The following is a 16,813-nucleotide window of genomic DNA, read 5'->3' on the forward strand; positions in this document are numbered from 1 at the left end:
ATCTTTAACGATCCCATTGTCCCGACTGTTTCCTGGGGTTGTGTTATTCTCCAGGTTCAGCCCTGGGGTGTGCCATGCGTGGGAGAGGGGGCGGTGCCCAACGAGCATGGCACCTGGCTGTACGGCCGTGGGGGCTGGCGTGATGGGCTACAGGTAAACCCCTGGAGGATTGGTATCACCACACAGGTATAGAACTGTCACCAGACCTCGTCATGAAAAGTTGCCCTTGCGGTTCGTCATCAGAAACCTCTTTGTTTAGCTAGCAGTGGATACGATCACATGCAACTTCAAATGCAGCTCATGCAAGTTATCAAACACGTAATCAGATGGTTATCGTCTGCAACATCAGAGATGTCATCAGAGGATGGATTAAATCACCATTAGAGCTAGGTAAAGCCAGAAGAATAATGCACTTGTTGAACATAGCTATAGCCATCAGTCTTGCATGTTATCATAGTCATCACTCAGTCACTGTTAAGTTTGTCAGGGTCCTGACTTTAGCGTCGGATATCCTGCTACAGAGGTTTTTGGTGTGGGGATGCGTGCGCATCACTTGAACGTGACAATTGCTTGTAAACGAAAAATGGCTTTATACGTCCTTTCCATAGAAATATAATTTATCATTAGATCTATCATAGATCTAATTTAATAATTCTATTTCTATGTTTCTTTCATCCTCACCTCATACTGGATTGATATTGAACTATGAAATGATGACGTAACAGATTTCTATTTTCCAGTTTCAGAGCACAATGTTGCCACCTTCAAATGCATACTAAAGAGGCATTCTTTCACCATGTAAACAAGACCATAACACATAGTCTTTGTAAATTTGCATGCCTTTTTTTTTGGTGTTTTAGCTGTTATTTCTGACATTGAAAGAGTTTCAAGACAACAATTTTGCTTATCTTCTATCCCACATACTGCAGGGTTTTTGACGGAAAGGTTACGCATTCAAGTTCTAAATGTTTGCTGCAGTAATGCTACAGCATTTGTGTCCATTCGTTTGCAGTGGAGTGCCCTTCATGAAATTAGCCTATTAGATGAGTACAGCACTTGATCACTCATGAGTCCTTGGAAAGGCACACATGACCCTGTCTTTCCAAAGCTTCAGTTATATTTTATTCATTTGATACACACACATCATTTTCATGGCCACTTCATTTAATTACCACAGGCTTAATTTGTAATCCATGGATATTACAGTATTGGGGCTGTTGTTTATGGTTGTTTGATTACTATAGTGTTTCTCCTGAGGCCTTGAATTGTTATTTCTTGTTGTCTTTCTCAGCTGGACATGAGTGGGATTGAAGCCAATACTCTGCTCTACTTTGGAATTTACAGTGGACAGGAGCCCAATACGTCTCACGACCCTGGCTACATTGTCATGTTCTCTTATCTGGTGTTCTACATGTTGTCTCCCTGACAACCAGGTTGTCTTGAATGTGAATTTTAATGACTGTGATTGATGCGGATGAAAACCAATCATGATAAAATATTTATTTTCTTATCAGACTAGCACTTCTTTATCAGGCTGGCACTTTTATCCAGTAATATTGTATCCTATTCTATGTTTGGGTGTGTCACCAACTTGCACTGTTCTCCCACTCAAGAGTTTTCATTCAAGTTCGATACAAAGAAGACGTCATCTTGAATAGCTCATTTTGCGCTTCAGAAAAGTTGAAGAAGGCTACTTAACCTGGTCAATTATGTGTAACTACACAAATGTAGCTTTTAGTGTCAAACTTAAACTTTCAGATGACAAGACACTTTTCCTGACGCAAGATCAACCACCTTCTGCTTCTTCAATTATGCAAGTATGTCTTTTTGAACGGTTCACTTGCAAAGGTTGGAGGAGTTGGTTACATTTGCTACCACAGACACGAATGCATTAAGCAGTGTAATATTTCACAAAATGTTCAAATATATCTGGATGTTCAAATTAACAACATACTCTTTGTTCATTTAATTAACTTTAATGAAATTGTGCAGTGTTACAAACAATAATATCCAGCAGTCAGTTTTCATACAAATGAGTTATTTATAGAAAAGTTAATCAGGGATAAAGGTTAGTGTTATGAACTTCTGCCACATTTGTAACATTACCATTTAGTGTTCTGCCCTCTTCACTCCATCTTGAACATGAATAAATGGAATGGTTCCCTCACTGTATACTTTCAAAAGCCCTAAGTCTCATTCACTTACAGTTACCTCCAAGAAATGAGGGAGCTTTATGTTAAACCAAAGACACACATATACAGAGTTATGTAAATAGCTTATTGCCCCTGAGGGGATAAATTCAATTTAATTCAAGTTAAATTGAATTGGTGCCATGTTACCACCAACAGTTCCAAGACGAGGGAATACGAATCCAAAATAACTGTGATCGAGCATTTGGTCCCAACATCACCTAGTCCTCTCTTCGACAAGTTTTCTATCCAATTTCTATCCCCATTTCAAAGTATTGGTGAAGAGATAAGGCACTGATATTGAAATTGACCCACCTTTGACCCAAATATATCATGTCTTATCAATACAGTCAAGTAGATTTGTAAGCATTCAAAACAAGTCAACAAATGTGTGTATGTTAGACCTTAACACAGTTTTTTTTGCAGCTCTTCTCCGACTCAAATCGGTTTTGGTTTCCCTGACAGCCTCCGAACCAGAACTGGGCACAGGCATTAGCCGTAGTGTCATAGTACCACTTCACAAAGTAATTCCTGCAAGGCCCGGGGTCCAGAGTCTGTCCACATCTCTCATCTGGGGAAAAAGGAAGAAAAATGGGGGACATTGCTTTTACTTGTACTGTATAGCGTTCTATGAAATGACAAGAAGAGGAAATGGGGAAATATCAGCAAAGGCCACACAGTAGTTTGAGCTCTGGAAAAGTGCTATATCCTATCAATCAAATCACCTGCTATTAAAGCATCCTGGGGCAGAGGTGGAGAGGTTGGGGGAGAGGTTGGGGGGAGCCCGGGTAGCTTTACTACGGGAAGGGGCCTCTGGGTGGGGGCCTGGGAGCCCGTCATGACCACACTGTGGGAGGGGTTCTTCATCTCTGAAGGAAGAAGGAACTCTGGTAGGCGCTTGAAGGGTTCCCTGTCAAAGGATGGGACCCTGTTGGTCTCCGAGTTATCTTGGTCCCCGGTCTGGGGGCCCTGTGGGATAAAGACTCTGTCTGACTCTCCTGGTGGACCTGGCTGTTTAACAGAGGGTAAAGAAATAGATATATGTATTTTGTACATCTGCTATAGTATGTGATTGCAATCAAAATCTTGACACACAGGTCCATGTATGAACGCATTTGCAAATGAACATGTGCATGCACACACACACACACACACACACACACACACACACACACACACACACACACACACACACACACACACACACACACACACACACACACACACACACACACACACACACACACACACACAACACACACTCAATTCATGGCTGATTTAGCGGAAATTCAAGTTCAGACACTATCCTTATGTGGGGCCTTTTTAGCAATAATTTGGTTATGGTGAGTTCTCCTAATTTTCTTCACAATATTATATTTTACAATGTCATGATATATTGTACTGCAAAGCTTAGTGAGCTCCGTAATCCTCAGTAAATGTGCAGCCCTATTCTGATTATGACAGAAGCATTATGTAAAGTGGAAGTGTTGTCATTCTCACCACCATCTGTGTTTTTTTAAAGTCTCCATTGAAAGTGGGTGTGTCCGTATCAGTCCTCTCTGGGGTTTCCCTGACAATCCCGGCTTGTCCAGGGGTTCCGGGGGAGTATCTGGAGCTGGGGATGGAGCTGAACTGGGCCCCACCATCACTCTCACAGATCCGACTCAGCAGCTTGCTCTCAAGGGCTGGACGAGCCAAGACAAGACAGTACCCCAATATTATTGGGACTAGGCAATAAGACACAGCTATGTAAAACGTACAGATATTTAGGACTGAATTTTCTTTGGCTAGTTTTAACAGCACAGGTGTTTCTCTGGCTTTAGAATTATTCAGGCCCACATTAACTATTCAAATATAACTGTAGCTTTACAATATGTTCCTTACAGGGAACATAAACTTCAGTAAGGATGGACATCATAGTGAAAGGTACTTCCTGCTTACCAGGAAGTGTCTTGAAGTCATCAATCAGGTAGACGTGTTCCCTGTCTGGGTCAGAGGCCATGAGGTGGAGCTCTTTCTTAAACTCCTCGTACAGCGGATCACTCTGGTTCACCACCCCGATGACAAACGTCTCAATGTTACTGCCATTGGCCTCTTTCACTGCCTCCTCCAGCCTCACAGAGTCCCTCTCGTCCGCCTGTCCATCTGTGATCACTATGGCCACTTTCCTCACCCCGGGCCTGGCCGCCCGGAACACCTGATTGGCCTGATGTATGGCGCTGCCCGTGAAGGTGCCTTCGCCCAGGTAGGTCATTGTGCGGACCGTCTTCTTCACCTGGTGGTGATAAATATTTATAACATCTCTGATGTAGCCTGGTCCCAGATCTGTTTGTGAGGTCTTATGTGACAATGACCATAAGAGTTGGCAAGACAGCACAAACAGATCTAGGACCAGGCTACTGAACTAGAGAGTAAGATTTTTCATTTTGGACGCTTGAGAGAAAATCACCTTGCATTGAACTGTTATGTCATATGAATTGAATGTTACAGAGGCTTCAATAAAGTTTTGAGAAATATAAAACTGAGATAGTCTTGACCTGGTCCCGGCTGGCTTGCTGGTGCAGACTGACCACCACCATGTTGATGTGGCTGTAGAGGACCACCCCGACGCGAGTGGTCTCCCGGCTCACGGAGGCACGGTCGACCAGAGCGTTCACAAAGTCCTTAACCACGTTGAAGTTGTCAGGGCCCACACTCTCTGAGCTGTCAATCACAAAGACCAACTCCAGTGGGCTCTCACGGCACTTCACCCCACATCCTGGGGAAAGAGATAGATTCATTGAAAGTCTCTGCAAACAGCCATTACAGGTATGGTATTGTACCTGGTGTGTGAATTACCACATTACCACACTAACCACATATAGATCTGACCAGTTTGATGACCTCCTCTCTCTGTAACAGATGGTAAAACACTTTAGTGTCTAGTCATTGTAATACTACAGTACGGAGGTACAGTGTACAGAACAGACTATACTTACTGTTAGGCCAGGTTCCCCTTTTTCTCCCAGTCTGCCCTGTAATTCAGGAGGTCACTCAATAACAAATATATACATCTGATAATGTCCAAGCTTTTTCCAGATTTATAGTAAGACTAGTACCAAAGGTCCAGCAGCTCCTGTCTCTCCAGTCTCTCCACCGTCCCCTTTTCTGCCTCGTTCACCCACGAACCCCCTGTCTCCCTGTAGGAACAGCAAAACTGAATCATTTTTCTTTACCTTGGAAAGCATTATAACTTTGTCAAGTTCAAGACCATTTGTGAGACTGGATTTGGTTCTGGCTGCCGAGATTAGAGATTGGATAACATCTCTATATTTATTAAGCTACATGTTATGTTGTTTGTGTGGAGGTTCTTACCTTATCCCCTTGAATACCCTGTCCTGGGGGCCCCCTGGGGCCCGTGATCCCCTGGAATCCTGACTCCCCCTATCAGGCAAAATCAATTCAGCATTTTGACCTGTGGAAACAGCACTAGTATATGCCTGGCTGTACCATGACCTAACATGGATTACTAAATGGTCCTTTAACTGTACCTTTGGTCCTTGAATGCCCTCTCCAGGCAGTCCCTGGGGACCCGGTGCTCCAATCTGACCCGCTGACCCCTGCAGATAGAAACATGTCATCTTGATGCTCCGCCAGTCATATGGTTCCTATTAATCTTGCTCAATCATTGATATCCTGTGTACTCCAATCATGATGGCTAATTTATCCTCCTACACATTGGTAAAAATGATTATTATTGGTCTGAATAGGATTTATGACCTTGGGGCCCATTAGCCCAACTCCTGGTGCTCCAGCTAGTCCTGTGGGGCCTGGAGTTCCCCGGTCTCCCTGAACAGAAAGATCCTCAGGTTAAATACTCACATAGAGATCACAAAACAAACACATTAAGTTGCCCCTATAATTGGGTTAAGGTTATTTTGTGACCTAAATAGAGTTTATGCAATTATTACACCGGAAAACTCACCTTAGGACCAGGTAAACCTTTTCCTTCTGGTCCAATCTCACCCGTCAGTCCTGGTACTCCAGGGGCTCCCTAATAAGCATGACAGAACATCCATTCATACAGTATACATACTGAATAGTCAGCATAGATCAATGAATATGATCATAATACTAGAGAAAATGGGGATACTTACTGGAGTTCCAGGAAGGCCTTCCCCTTCAAGCCCAGGTGGACCAATGGGCCCTGGTAGCCCTCTCTCCCCCTTAAAAGATAGAGTGGTTTCACACCAATGGTCTTATGTGGTTCATTGGACATTTGAGAAATACTTGCACCTCCCAAATCAAAATGAAAGAAGCTGAATCAAATAACCTTCGGTCCAATGATTCCTATTCCTGGTTCACCAACATGTCCGGGTGGACCTACTGCACCAGGGTCCCCCTGGAAACAAAACAACCCAACATAAAATAGAACACTGACGTCATCCTTAAGATATGGTAACACTTTAATATCCTAATAAAGTAGTAACCAACAGTGTTGTCAATGTTCCTTCTCACCAGAACTTACCTTGATACCGGGTAACCCCCGCCCAGGTGGTCCGTTTGTACCTGCTCGTCCAGCACTTCCGGGTTCACCCTGAAACAGGAAACATTTTATAACAGCAGAACCAACCATGCTTTGGGTCAGTAGTGTTGAGCATGACTGTTGTGCATGTGCTTACCTTGGCCCCCATTTGCCCCACAGGCCCTACTGCCCCTAGCTGGCCCCTGGAGCCCCGCTCCCCTCGGTCTCCCTGAGAGAATAGTCACAGCTTGATTTCAGACACTCTTTTCCATACATCCTTTGAAATAGTGAAAATGCTTTAAGATAACTGATTTGTACCTTTTCTCCAGGGACACCTTTTCCGGGTGCCCCATCAGGTCCCCTGGGCCCATGTAACCCAATGTCACCCTGATACCATGTGAAATAAATACACAATACTGTAAACAATGAACACTGTCAGTTGACAGCCTGGCATTAATGTACTGTCCTAGTGATAATGACATTGCATCACAGCACACTGTGCCCACCTTCTGTCCTATGTCTCCATCCTCTCCAGAGAGGCCCGGAATACCAGGCAACCCCTCCGATCCTGGGTCTCCCTAGAGGAGCATTTTCAAATCTCTATTAACACAGTTTTACTTCATCTGGTTTAAATACTGTCTTACTAAACCATCAGACTTACTTTAGGTCCTGGCTCCCCAACACCGCTCTCCCCTGGGATTCCAGGCTCACCTGAGAAGCCTTGGCTTCCCTGTAGAACAAACAGTATATGTGACATCATATTTACTAAATTAATATACTGCATGTTTGCGTCTTGCATTCAGATCTAAGACTTCCATTTTTGCCTGACATTAGACTCCCTTTGATCATGTGACAATCAACCTTACCTTTTGGCCCATAAGTCCCACACCTGGATTCCCTCTGGGGCCTGGAGGGCCAACTGGCCCTTGGTTCCCCTGAAAAGAAGGGGACATTAGAAGAAAAGGAATATGAGTATAAGTATGTGTGAGTATACAGTATGTTTGAGAATAGACATATTGACATTACACAGAAGGATCTGACTGCAGTTGAATCAGAATGTACCTTTTCTCCTTGAATTCCTGCCCCTGGCATTCCCACCGGTCCTTGTGATCCAAGCTGTCCAGGATTTCCCTGAGAGAAACATAAGACCACCCATCAAATGTCATTTCACTGAAGGAATATGGGATCATTCTCAATGGATCATTGATCATTTATCATCATACGGACCAACATAAGACCTCAACATAGTAATGTCCAATAGTCTTAAACTTGCTTTACCTTATCACCTTTGACCCCAACACCAGTGAGACCACGCTCACCTCTGGGGCCCTCGTAGCCTCGATCCCCCTGAAGAAATAGATACTTGAGTCCACATTGATTTAAAAAAACAATATGACATATTAATGGCCCGTTGTACTTACACCAGACCTCATTCTGACTTTAGGATGTGTACAGTTATACCTAACAGTATAATGCTCGGACACTGAAATATTTGCCCACCTTTGGGCCAGCGAGCCCCTCCCCAACAGCTCCCTGGTTACCCTGTGCTCCAGCAAGTCCTGGGGGTCCCTGAAATAAACAGTCTCATCATTTTTGACCCTCAAACAGTTTCAACATTTACTGTCCAGTAAATGGAAACATTTAGTTTTGAATCAGAGGTAGAAGGATAGGGTCATGTATAACATTCCCATAGCGATCACTGTTTAGGTATCCAAAGCTGGCATCTACAGTAATACTTACTGGCTGTCCTGGCTCTCCAATTCCAATGGGACCAAGGGTTCCTGGTCTTCCCTGAATTCCTTTGGCCCCCTGAGAACAATGACACATTTCAACATTTATGTTATTTACATAAACTGTAAATGTATAGCATCATCTCTGTAATGGTTATTATTAGGTTACCTTTGGACCTGGGAACCCAATGCCAATGTCCCCTGCTGGTCCAGATGCACCGGTGGTTCCTTGGTCCCCCTGTGTTAGAGGTGTACGATCACTGTGTGAATGCGTCAAAACGCCTACTACTTGAAACCCACACCACCAACAAGTTAGTCATAAAACACTTCTATTCCAAGTTCATGCTGTAGGAGAAAACCCTTCCCCGGTGCTTCTCCACAGAGGAACTCTATCCATTCCAACAGAAGTCTACGAGGATGGAAAATGGCAATAAAATGCAGACAAAGGATCTTCATGGGATTCAATAACGCATCTCAGAATGGCATTTACGAAGAATACAGCAGTCACTTGTTCCTGCTATACATTATGTTCTTGATTATGTCAGATTTTTTTATATTTTTTATCGCTAAATAGCTAAATAGCTCTAAATCACTCCTGATTCCAAGGCCTTCCTTGTTTGAGAGGTCTGGTCAATGTGTGACAGAAAGTGAAGGATCGGTATTTAAATAGAAACGGACAGCAAGGTCAACTCAACTCTCATGGCTTCTCTGGCTAAGCAACACACTTTGACAATAGAGATGCTGTGTGAAAATTTCATACAGTAGCACCCATGAATGTCATTTGCTGATTTCCTAGCACCCTTGAATGTCATTGGCTGAGAATCAGCGTGCCTACTTTAGGTCCTGTTTGGCCCTCCGGACCCTGGTCCCCGGGTGGTCCGTTAACACCCTGTGGAAGAAACCAAAAAAATCCAGAAATGGCCTTAATGAATAAAAGCACAATGAAGTTGATTTATATAATGCACTGGTTCCATTGCAGCATCCTAACAAGTCCATGTGAAATGGTTTTGAAATGGCGTCTACAACAGCCTTTTTTCTCACTGTACAGTATGTAGCTACTGTTTGTATAGAATTGATAGCCCAGAAAATCTAACTCATCCCTGATATCTGAAAAAATCTATATTGTGAGGAGGTGTATTTTACATTTTACAATGTACCAGTTAGTAGTCAATTCTTACAGTTGAACTAATGCAATACAAATGCACAGAACTATACAGAACAGAGCAGTAGTTTCGTTCCATTGTCAGGGCCTGGTGTCAAAACAACACTATCACTGATACCATGCCAGACGAGGGGCTGATAGTGAGGAGGAATAGTGCCACTGTACTGGCAACCCTGTCCTAGCAGCTAATCCTACGACACAAAGTCTGCTCCTGGAAAAGAATAATATCCTGCAAGCCTGGATTCACTGCTTTAGATACTCACATTAGCATCGGGATTAGGCATAATCCAAAATTCACATTCCATAAGTGCATGGGTGGAAAAACGACAAACTCAACTTCCATTTTCCATATTTGAGAATAAGGGATGTCTCTGACTAACTTAGATGTCATCTGTTCTCAATGTCTGTACTCATTTTCACCCTGTCATCAAACAACATCTCAGTTAAAAAAGTACTCAGCCCTTGCTCTAAAGTGCATCATTCATTGAGAATCAATGAATGTATTCCATATGAACATACTGTATCATATGCATTCATGATTAAGACAAGGTCCTAAAAACATGTGTTAATGTGTTGAAGGAGTTGTGTTCTAATGAAAACAACAATGTTACATTATACCTGGTCTCCTCTGGGTCCCCGTGGGCCAGGAGGTCCTCCGGGGCCCTGTAAGATGACAAGATGACATCATGCTTCCATTGGCACACATACTGTAGACTAGATCACAATGTTGATTGAACCAAAATGGCACAGTAATCTTTGTACTTACTTCATCTCCTTTATCCCCAGGGGTGCCACAGTCTCCTATCTCCCCCTGAAATACAGCACAGGTTCAACCAATCATTGGCAAAACACTTTTAAGCAAGACAGTTGTATTCTGAAATGTCTTGAAAGCAGATGTCCCACCTTGTCACCGTTATAACCAGGACTGCCCTGTAAAGTAAGAACAACCGTGTTCAACACCCAGTACTGAAGGTATCTCAGTCAACTATGGACATGTGGCGGTTAGATGGAAGTTAATTAGAACAGAATGCCTCAGAAAATAATGACAGAATAAAGAAATACATAGTATACCTCAAGACCGTCACTTCCTGGTCGGCCACTGACTCCAGGTTCTCCCTTGTAGAATTGAGACAGTGTTATAAATGTGAGATCAGGATTGTATGTAGATCGCTGAGGTCATTAAAATAGTGAAAATCACTATCTTTTTACTACTTACCCGTGATCCTTTTGGACCAGATGGTCCTTCATATCCTGGATCTCCTTTTTTACCCTTGATGATACACAATAAGTTAGTATATGGAGTCATTGTTGAATGAGAGTATTCTGTATTTCTTACAAGGTTTTTGTTTTGTTTTTGTGTGGTGCGTCAGTCATACTGGGTTACTGCATAATCCTTACTGTAGACCTAGATGTACTGTTGAAAAACGTCTTGTGTACTCACTGGGTTTCCAGAAGGGCCTCTCTCCCCTCTTTCACACAAACACACTTTAGCCTGTGGACACTGATACAATGAAAATAATACAAAATCAGTCTTATCACTCCACCTGCTACTTCCAGTGGCATTGTAGTGTTATTGTTTTGAAGTACTTACCGCCTCAAGCGCTATTGCATCCTGGGTGGGAAAAAAATACAAGAAGATTGTGTGAGATTTTTACCTAGAAACAATTCCAACAGTACCACTATTGACTGAACATTGTATTGTACCTGAGCAAGCCTTACTGTACATGAACAATGGTACAGATGGTCAAGACATTGTTCTAAGGAAGAATACAACAACAGGGGGTACGGGCAATAGGGAGCTAGATCACTTCCTGTCAGTTTTGCTTAATAAAGCTGTCTCTTTTAAACCTCCTCTAATGACGAATATGAATTAGAAAAACTATGATGGATTTTTGGAAAATGTATGCTATTATTTGCCCATAGACAGGTCTTGACCTCATTTAGACTATAGACAAATCTCTGTGTATATGGAAAAGGCATATTAGGGGAAGAATTCCCCACACAGGAACAATTCTGCCATTGAGGTTTGAGCCCCCGCTTAGGACACAGACATGATAACAAGACAAGTTTATCTGAGGAGCTCAGTACTGTTGGACAGTGATGTTGTGTGGCAACTAACTTAGTTACCCTCACTTTGTACCCTCACAAACCTCTGGAAAAAGCTTTGAAGTTCTCATACTCATATAGAAAAGACAGTGTGGAAGGTACTATCATACCCTTTTCACACTACAAACTAATGATCCCAAACTATACCGTGCTGGCCTGGTTCAGCATACCAATCATCTTCAACTTGAGTGTAGGGTGACTTTGATGACAGAACACTCACCAACTCTTTCAGTAACTTCTCCTCTAGCTGGGGGTCAGTGAGACTGTGGACGAATTGCTTGGCCGGAGTGCTGGCGATAGCCCGGAGTTTGGCACTGTTCTGGCTCTGGCGGGCCAGGTCCGACAACCCTATAGCAATGAGCTTCACACCACTACCCTTAGCATCTGCCGCTGCTCCGATCACATCAGGGTTCCTCGGATGATCGGCACCGTCGGTCATGAGCACCGCCACCCTGACGCTGTCCTCCTTGGTCTCCTGGGTGAAGAGTTGTGTGGCGTTGGTGATGGCGTAGGTGGAGTAGGTGCCATGGCCAATGTAGGCCATGGAGCTGACTCTGCTGTGGAACACATCCAGGTCCTGCCAGGCAGTGAAGCTGTGCTCTATAGACACGGAGCTGCTGTACTGGAGAGCAGCCATCCGCAGCTTTAGGGTCCATCCAGACAACTGGAGCATGGTGAGACGAGTGCTGAAATGCAGAACAAAGGACTTCTGCTTCTCGAACAGCAAGGTCTTGGCGCTCTCCGAACTGTCCAGAATGAAGGCCACCTCCATGGAGCATGTTGTCATGTCTGGGAGAGGGATGCATACATGTGTTTCACATGGAGATCGATTGGATAAACTTCAGGCAAATGTCAAAAGCAAATTAACATTTATATTGAACAAAAATATAAATGTAACATGCAACAATTTCTAATATTTTTGCTGAGTTACAGTTCATTTAGAAATCAGTCAATAAAAATAAGTAAATTAGTCTCTAATCTATGGATTTCACACAGTGGTGTAAAGTACTTACGTAAAAATACTTTAAAGTACTACTTAAGTAGTTTTTTGGGGTATCTGTACTTTACTATTTATATTTTTGACTATTTTTACTTTTACTTCACTACATTCCTAAAGAAAAGAATGTACTTTTTACTCCATACATTTTCCCTGACACCCAAAAGTACTTGTTACATTTTGAATGCTTAGCAGGACAGGAAAATTGTCCAATTCACGCACTTATCAAGACAACACATGGTCATTCCTTCTGCCTCTGATCCGACAGACCCACTAAACACAAATGCATCTTTTGTAAATGATGTCTGAGTATTGGAGTGTGCCCCTGGCCATCCATACATTTTTTAAACAAGAAAATGGTGCCGCCTGCTTTGCTTAATAGAAGGAATTTGAAATGATTTATACTTTAACTTTTTATACTTAAGTATATTTTAGCAATTACATTTACTTTTGATACTTAAGTATATTTAGAACCAAATACTTTTAGTATTTTACTGGGTGACTTTTACTTTCACTTGAGTAACTTTCTATTAAGGTATCTATACTTTTACAAGTATGACAATTGGGTACTTTTTTCACCACTGATTTCACATGACTGGGCATGGGCGCAGCCATGGGTGGGCCTGGGAGGGCATAGGCCCACCCACTTGGGAGCCAGGCCAACCCACTTGGGAGCCAGGCCAACCCACTGGGGAGCCAGGCCTAGCCAATCAGAATGGGTTTTTCCATACAAAACGCGTTATTACAGCACAAGGTGCACCTGTGCAATGATCATGCTGTTTAATCAGCTTCTTGATATGCCACACCTGTCTGGTGGAGGGATTATCTTGGCCACTTTTACATTCTCACTAACAGGGATGTAAACGCATTTGTGCACAACATTTGCGGTTTGCTGATGTCAACATTGTGAACAGAGTGCCCCATGGGTGGTGATGGGGTTATGGTATGGGCAGGCCTAAGCTACGGACAATGAACACAAATTATTTTATTGCTGGCAATTTGAATGCACAGAGATACCGCGACGAGATCCTGAGGCCCATTGTCATGCCATTCATCAGCCGCCATCACATCATATTTCAGCATGATAATGCACGGCCCTATATCCCTATGCAAGGATCTGTACACAATTCCTGGAACCTGAAAATGTCCCAGTTCTTCCATGGCCTGCATACTCACCAGACATGTCACCCATTGAGCATGTTTGGGATGCTCTGGATTGACGTGTACGATAGCGTGTTCCAGTTCCTACCAATAGCTAACAACTTCGACACAGCCATTTAAGACGAGTAGGACAACATTCCACAGGCCACAATCAACAGCCTGATCAGCTCTATGCGAAGGAAATGTGTCGAGCTGCATGAGGCAAATGGTGGTCACACCAGGTACTGACTGGTTCTGATCCACACTGCAAATTTGTTTTTTTTTGGTATATGTGACCAACAGATGCATATCTGTATTCCCAGTCATGTGAAATCCATAGATTAGGGCCTAATAATGTTTTTTCAATTGACTGATTTCCTTATCTTTGAAATTGTTGCATGTTGCGTTTATATTTTTATTCAGTATGCAGGGCATTCGGAAAGTATTTAGACCCCTTGACTTTTTCCGCATTTTGTTACCTTACAGCCTTATTCTAAAACGGTCCACCTGTGGTACATTAAATTGATTGGACATGATTTGGATAGGCACACACCTGTCTATTTAAGGTCCCACAGTTGACAGTGCATGTCAGAGCAAAAACCAAGCCATGAGGTCGAAGTAACTGTCCATAGCGCTCCGAGACAGGATTGTGTCGAGGCACATATCTGGGGAAGGGTACCAAAACATTTCTGCAGCATTGAAGGTCCCCAAGAACACAGTGGCCTCCATGACTCTTAAATGGAAGAAGTTTGGAACCACCAAGGCACTTCCTAGAGTTGGTGCCCGGTCAAACTGCGCAATCGGGGGAGAAGGGCCTTGGTCAGGGAGGTGACCAAGAACCCGATGGTCACTCTGACAGAGCTACAGAGTTCCTCTGTGGGGATGGGAGAACCTTCCAGAAAGACAACCATCTCTGCAGCACTCCACCAATCAGACCTTTATGGTAGAGTGGCCAGATGGAAGCCACTCCTCAGTAAAAGGCACATGACAGCCCACCTGGAGTTTGCCAAAAGGCACCTAAAGACTCTCAGACCATGAGAAACAAGATTATCTGGTCTAATGAAACCAAGATTGAACTATTTGGCCTGAATGACAAGTGTCACGTCTGGAGGAAACCTGGCACCATCCCTACAGTGAAGCATGGTGATTTCAGCATCATGCTGTAGGGATGTTTTTCAGCGGCAGGGACTGGGAGACTACTCAGGATCGAGGGAAAGATGAACAGAGCAAAATACAGAGAGATCCTTGATGAAAACCTGCTCCAGAGCGCTCAGGACCTCAGACTGGGGTGAAGCTTTACCTTCCAACAGGACAACGACCCTAAGCACACAGCCAAGATAACGCATGAGTGGTTTCGGGACAAGTCTCTGAATGTCCTTGAGTGGCCCAGCCAGAGCCCGGACTTGAACCCGATTGAATATCTCTGGAGAGACCTGAAAATAGCTGTGCTATTATCTTCCTGTTGGCTGAGAACGTTGTTTGACTTCTCCAGCAGATTGTGCACCCTTTTTTAGGAAAGACCGAAACACCTTAAAGTGCAACTGAATGTAATAAGCAATTTTTCCTCTTGAAAACGGCCTATGTGCCATCGATATGAGTCAGAATTTTTTTCTCTAGTGTAAATAGGATAATTTTCGTCATTAAGTCAGTCCAAAACTAAGATTTGCGAGATAATTTAGGAAAAAGACGGTATGACACGGAACGATTGTTAAGTGTTATTCTCAGTCGCATTTCCTAATGAGAATTGAAACCGAGGCTAAATCAGTCAATTCAGCCCCCCTTTAACATGCACGGGGTATTTCAGATGTAATGTAGCCATATAGATAAAAATAACAACGGATAAGCCACAGTGACTGACCATCATCACTAACATGTGGACTTTATTTACCATTTTCTCCATCTCTGAGGACACTATACTTTCCGTTTCTTATTTTCTGGCCTATAGCCTCGTGAAGAAGTGCCAACAGTAGAAGGAACAGAGCCACTCCTTTCCCCATGTTGTCCTTTCTCAACATTCACACCCTAAACATAAAGAAAAACATGTCTTATTCAAGTGTGACATCATTCTATATGGGAGGTGTGGATGCGATCTCCTCCTTAATCACGATCATTGTTGGAGCACAGAATCAATGTACAGTACATGAGCCATCTGCAGAGTCACTGTATCAACTATGGGCTGAAGCTGGCAGCATAAATATACTTTATGAATTCCTGTAATGTTGTCAACTATTTATACAGACCAACTAAAACAACATGCCACATCATTTATGTTTTTTTTCTTGCCTAGAAAACAAAGTCATCAGTGTAAAGTAATCTATTTTTCATCTTTTACATTCCACAAAAGAAAATAATTGCTAACTACTTAGAAAGTTGTCATTTGATTTGAAAATGTGGATTTTTATCATCTTACCTTAGTTCTTATTTAAATACAGCCGCCGGTTTTTGTATAATCATCTGGAGTGGTTTAGGAAGCAGCATCTCGTCCTGATCACCAGTTCGGACTAGTCCACGACGTGAAGTGCGATGTCGCTTAGGGAAGGACAGCGCTCGGTTCGTCTACAAGAATGTGTAGATTATTGTGCGCTACACGTCACTGTGTATTATCTTCATGTATCTTTATGAAATTTCACAGTTTTACAGACTCACAGACACTGAATAAATTGTAGTCACCCATAGGACGTGTATGTGATCAATACAATTTGATTTAGTAGCGCGCGTAATACTGTAGCTCTGGGCAGTGTACACACGACTGTCATGAATTCCTTATAACCTATTATGCTTAATTAAGCACCATAGAGGTGTAAAAAGCTGAGGATAAAAAGTTAAAACACGTTGTGGTTTCTTTAAACATTTCACTTTCCCCACAGTCTACGTTGAATCCCGTTATTTGCTATTTAGAACTGTTTGTAACCTTTCTGCATGGTGATTGTTTGGATGTTGTACATAAAAATCCCAACTGATACATGTTATGCAGATTTTCCTCTT

General features: G+C 42.9%; 1 protein-coding gene across 1 annotated transcript; it reads right to left on the bottom strand.

Annotated features, from left to right (window-relative positions):
• Window positions 1–1,956: 1,956 nt before the first annotated feature.
• Window positions 1,957–16,738, bottom strand: LOC139573770 (collagen alpha-1(XXVIII) chain-like). The gene is made up of 36 exons (XM_071397607.1): window positions 16,239–16,738; window positions 15,717–15,850; window positions 11,912–12,480; window positions 11,177–11,197; window positions 11,027–11,086; window positions 10,802–10,855; window positions 10,657–10,701; window positions 10,489–10,515; window positions 10,352–10,396; window positions 10,204–10,248; window positions 9,259–9,312; window positions 8,593–8,661; window positions 8,434–8,502; window positions 8,194–8,262; window positions 7,972–8,040; window positions 7,756–7,824; window positions 7,560–7,628; window positions 7,355–7,423; window positions 7,200–7,271; window positions 7,012–7,080; window positions 6,851–6,922; window positions 6,697–6,765; window positions 6,502–6,570; window positions 6,326–6,394; window positions 6,154–6,222; window positions 5,949–6,017; window positions 5,720–5,788; window positions 5,544–5,612; window positions 5,288–5,368; window positions 5,168–5,203; window positions 5,045–5,081; window positions 4,727–4,947; window positions 4,131–4,464; window positions 3,690–3,874; window positions 2,915–3,200; window positions 1,957–2,760 (listed from the first exon to the last, which is right to left on the bottom strand). Exons 2-36 carry the CDS (start codon window positions 15,841–15,843, stop codon window positions 2,588–2,590), a joined length of 3,579 nt encoding a protein of 1,192 aa, XP_071253708.1. The 5' UTR covers window positions 15,844–15,850; window positions 16,239–16,738; the 3' UTR covers window positions 1,957–2,587.
• Between the last annotated feature and the right edge of the window lie 75 nt (window positions 16,739–16,813).

Source organism: Salvelinus alpinus, chromosome 4 (genome assembly GCF_045679555.1).
Source record: "Salvelinus alpinus chromosome 4, SLU_Salpinus.1, whole genome shotgun sequence".
NCBI classification, from domain to species: Eukaryota; Metazoa; Chordata; class Actinopteri; order Salmoniformes; family Salmonidae; genus Salvelinus; species Salvelinus alpinus.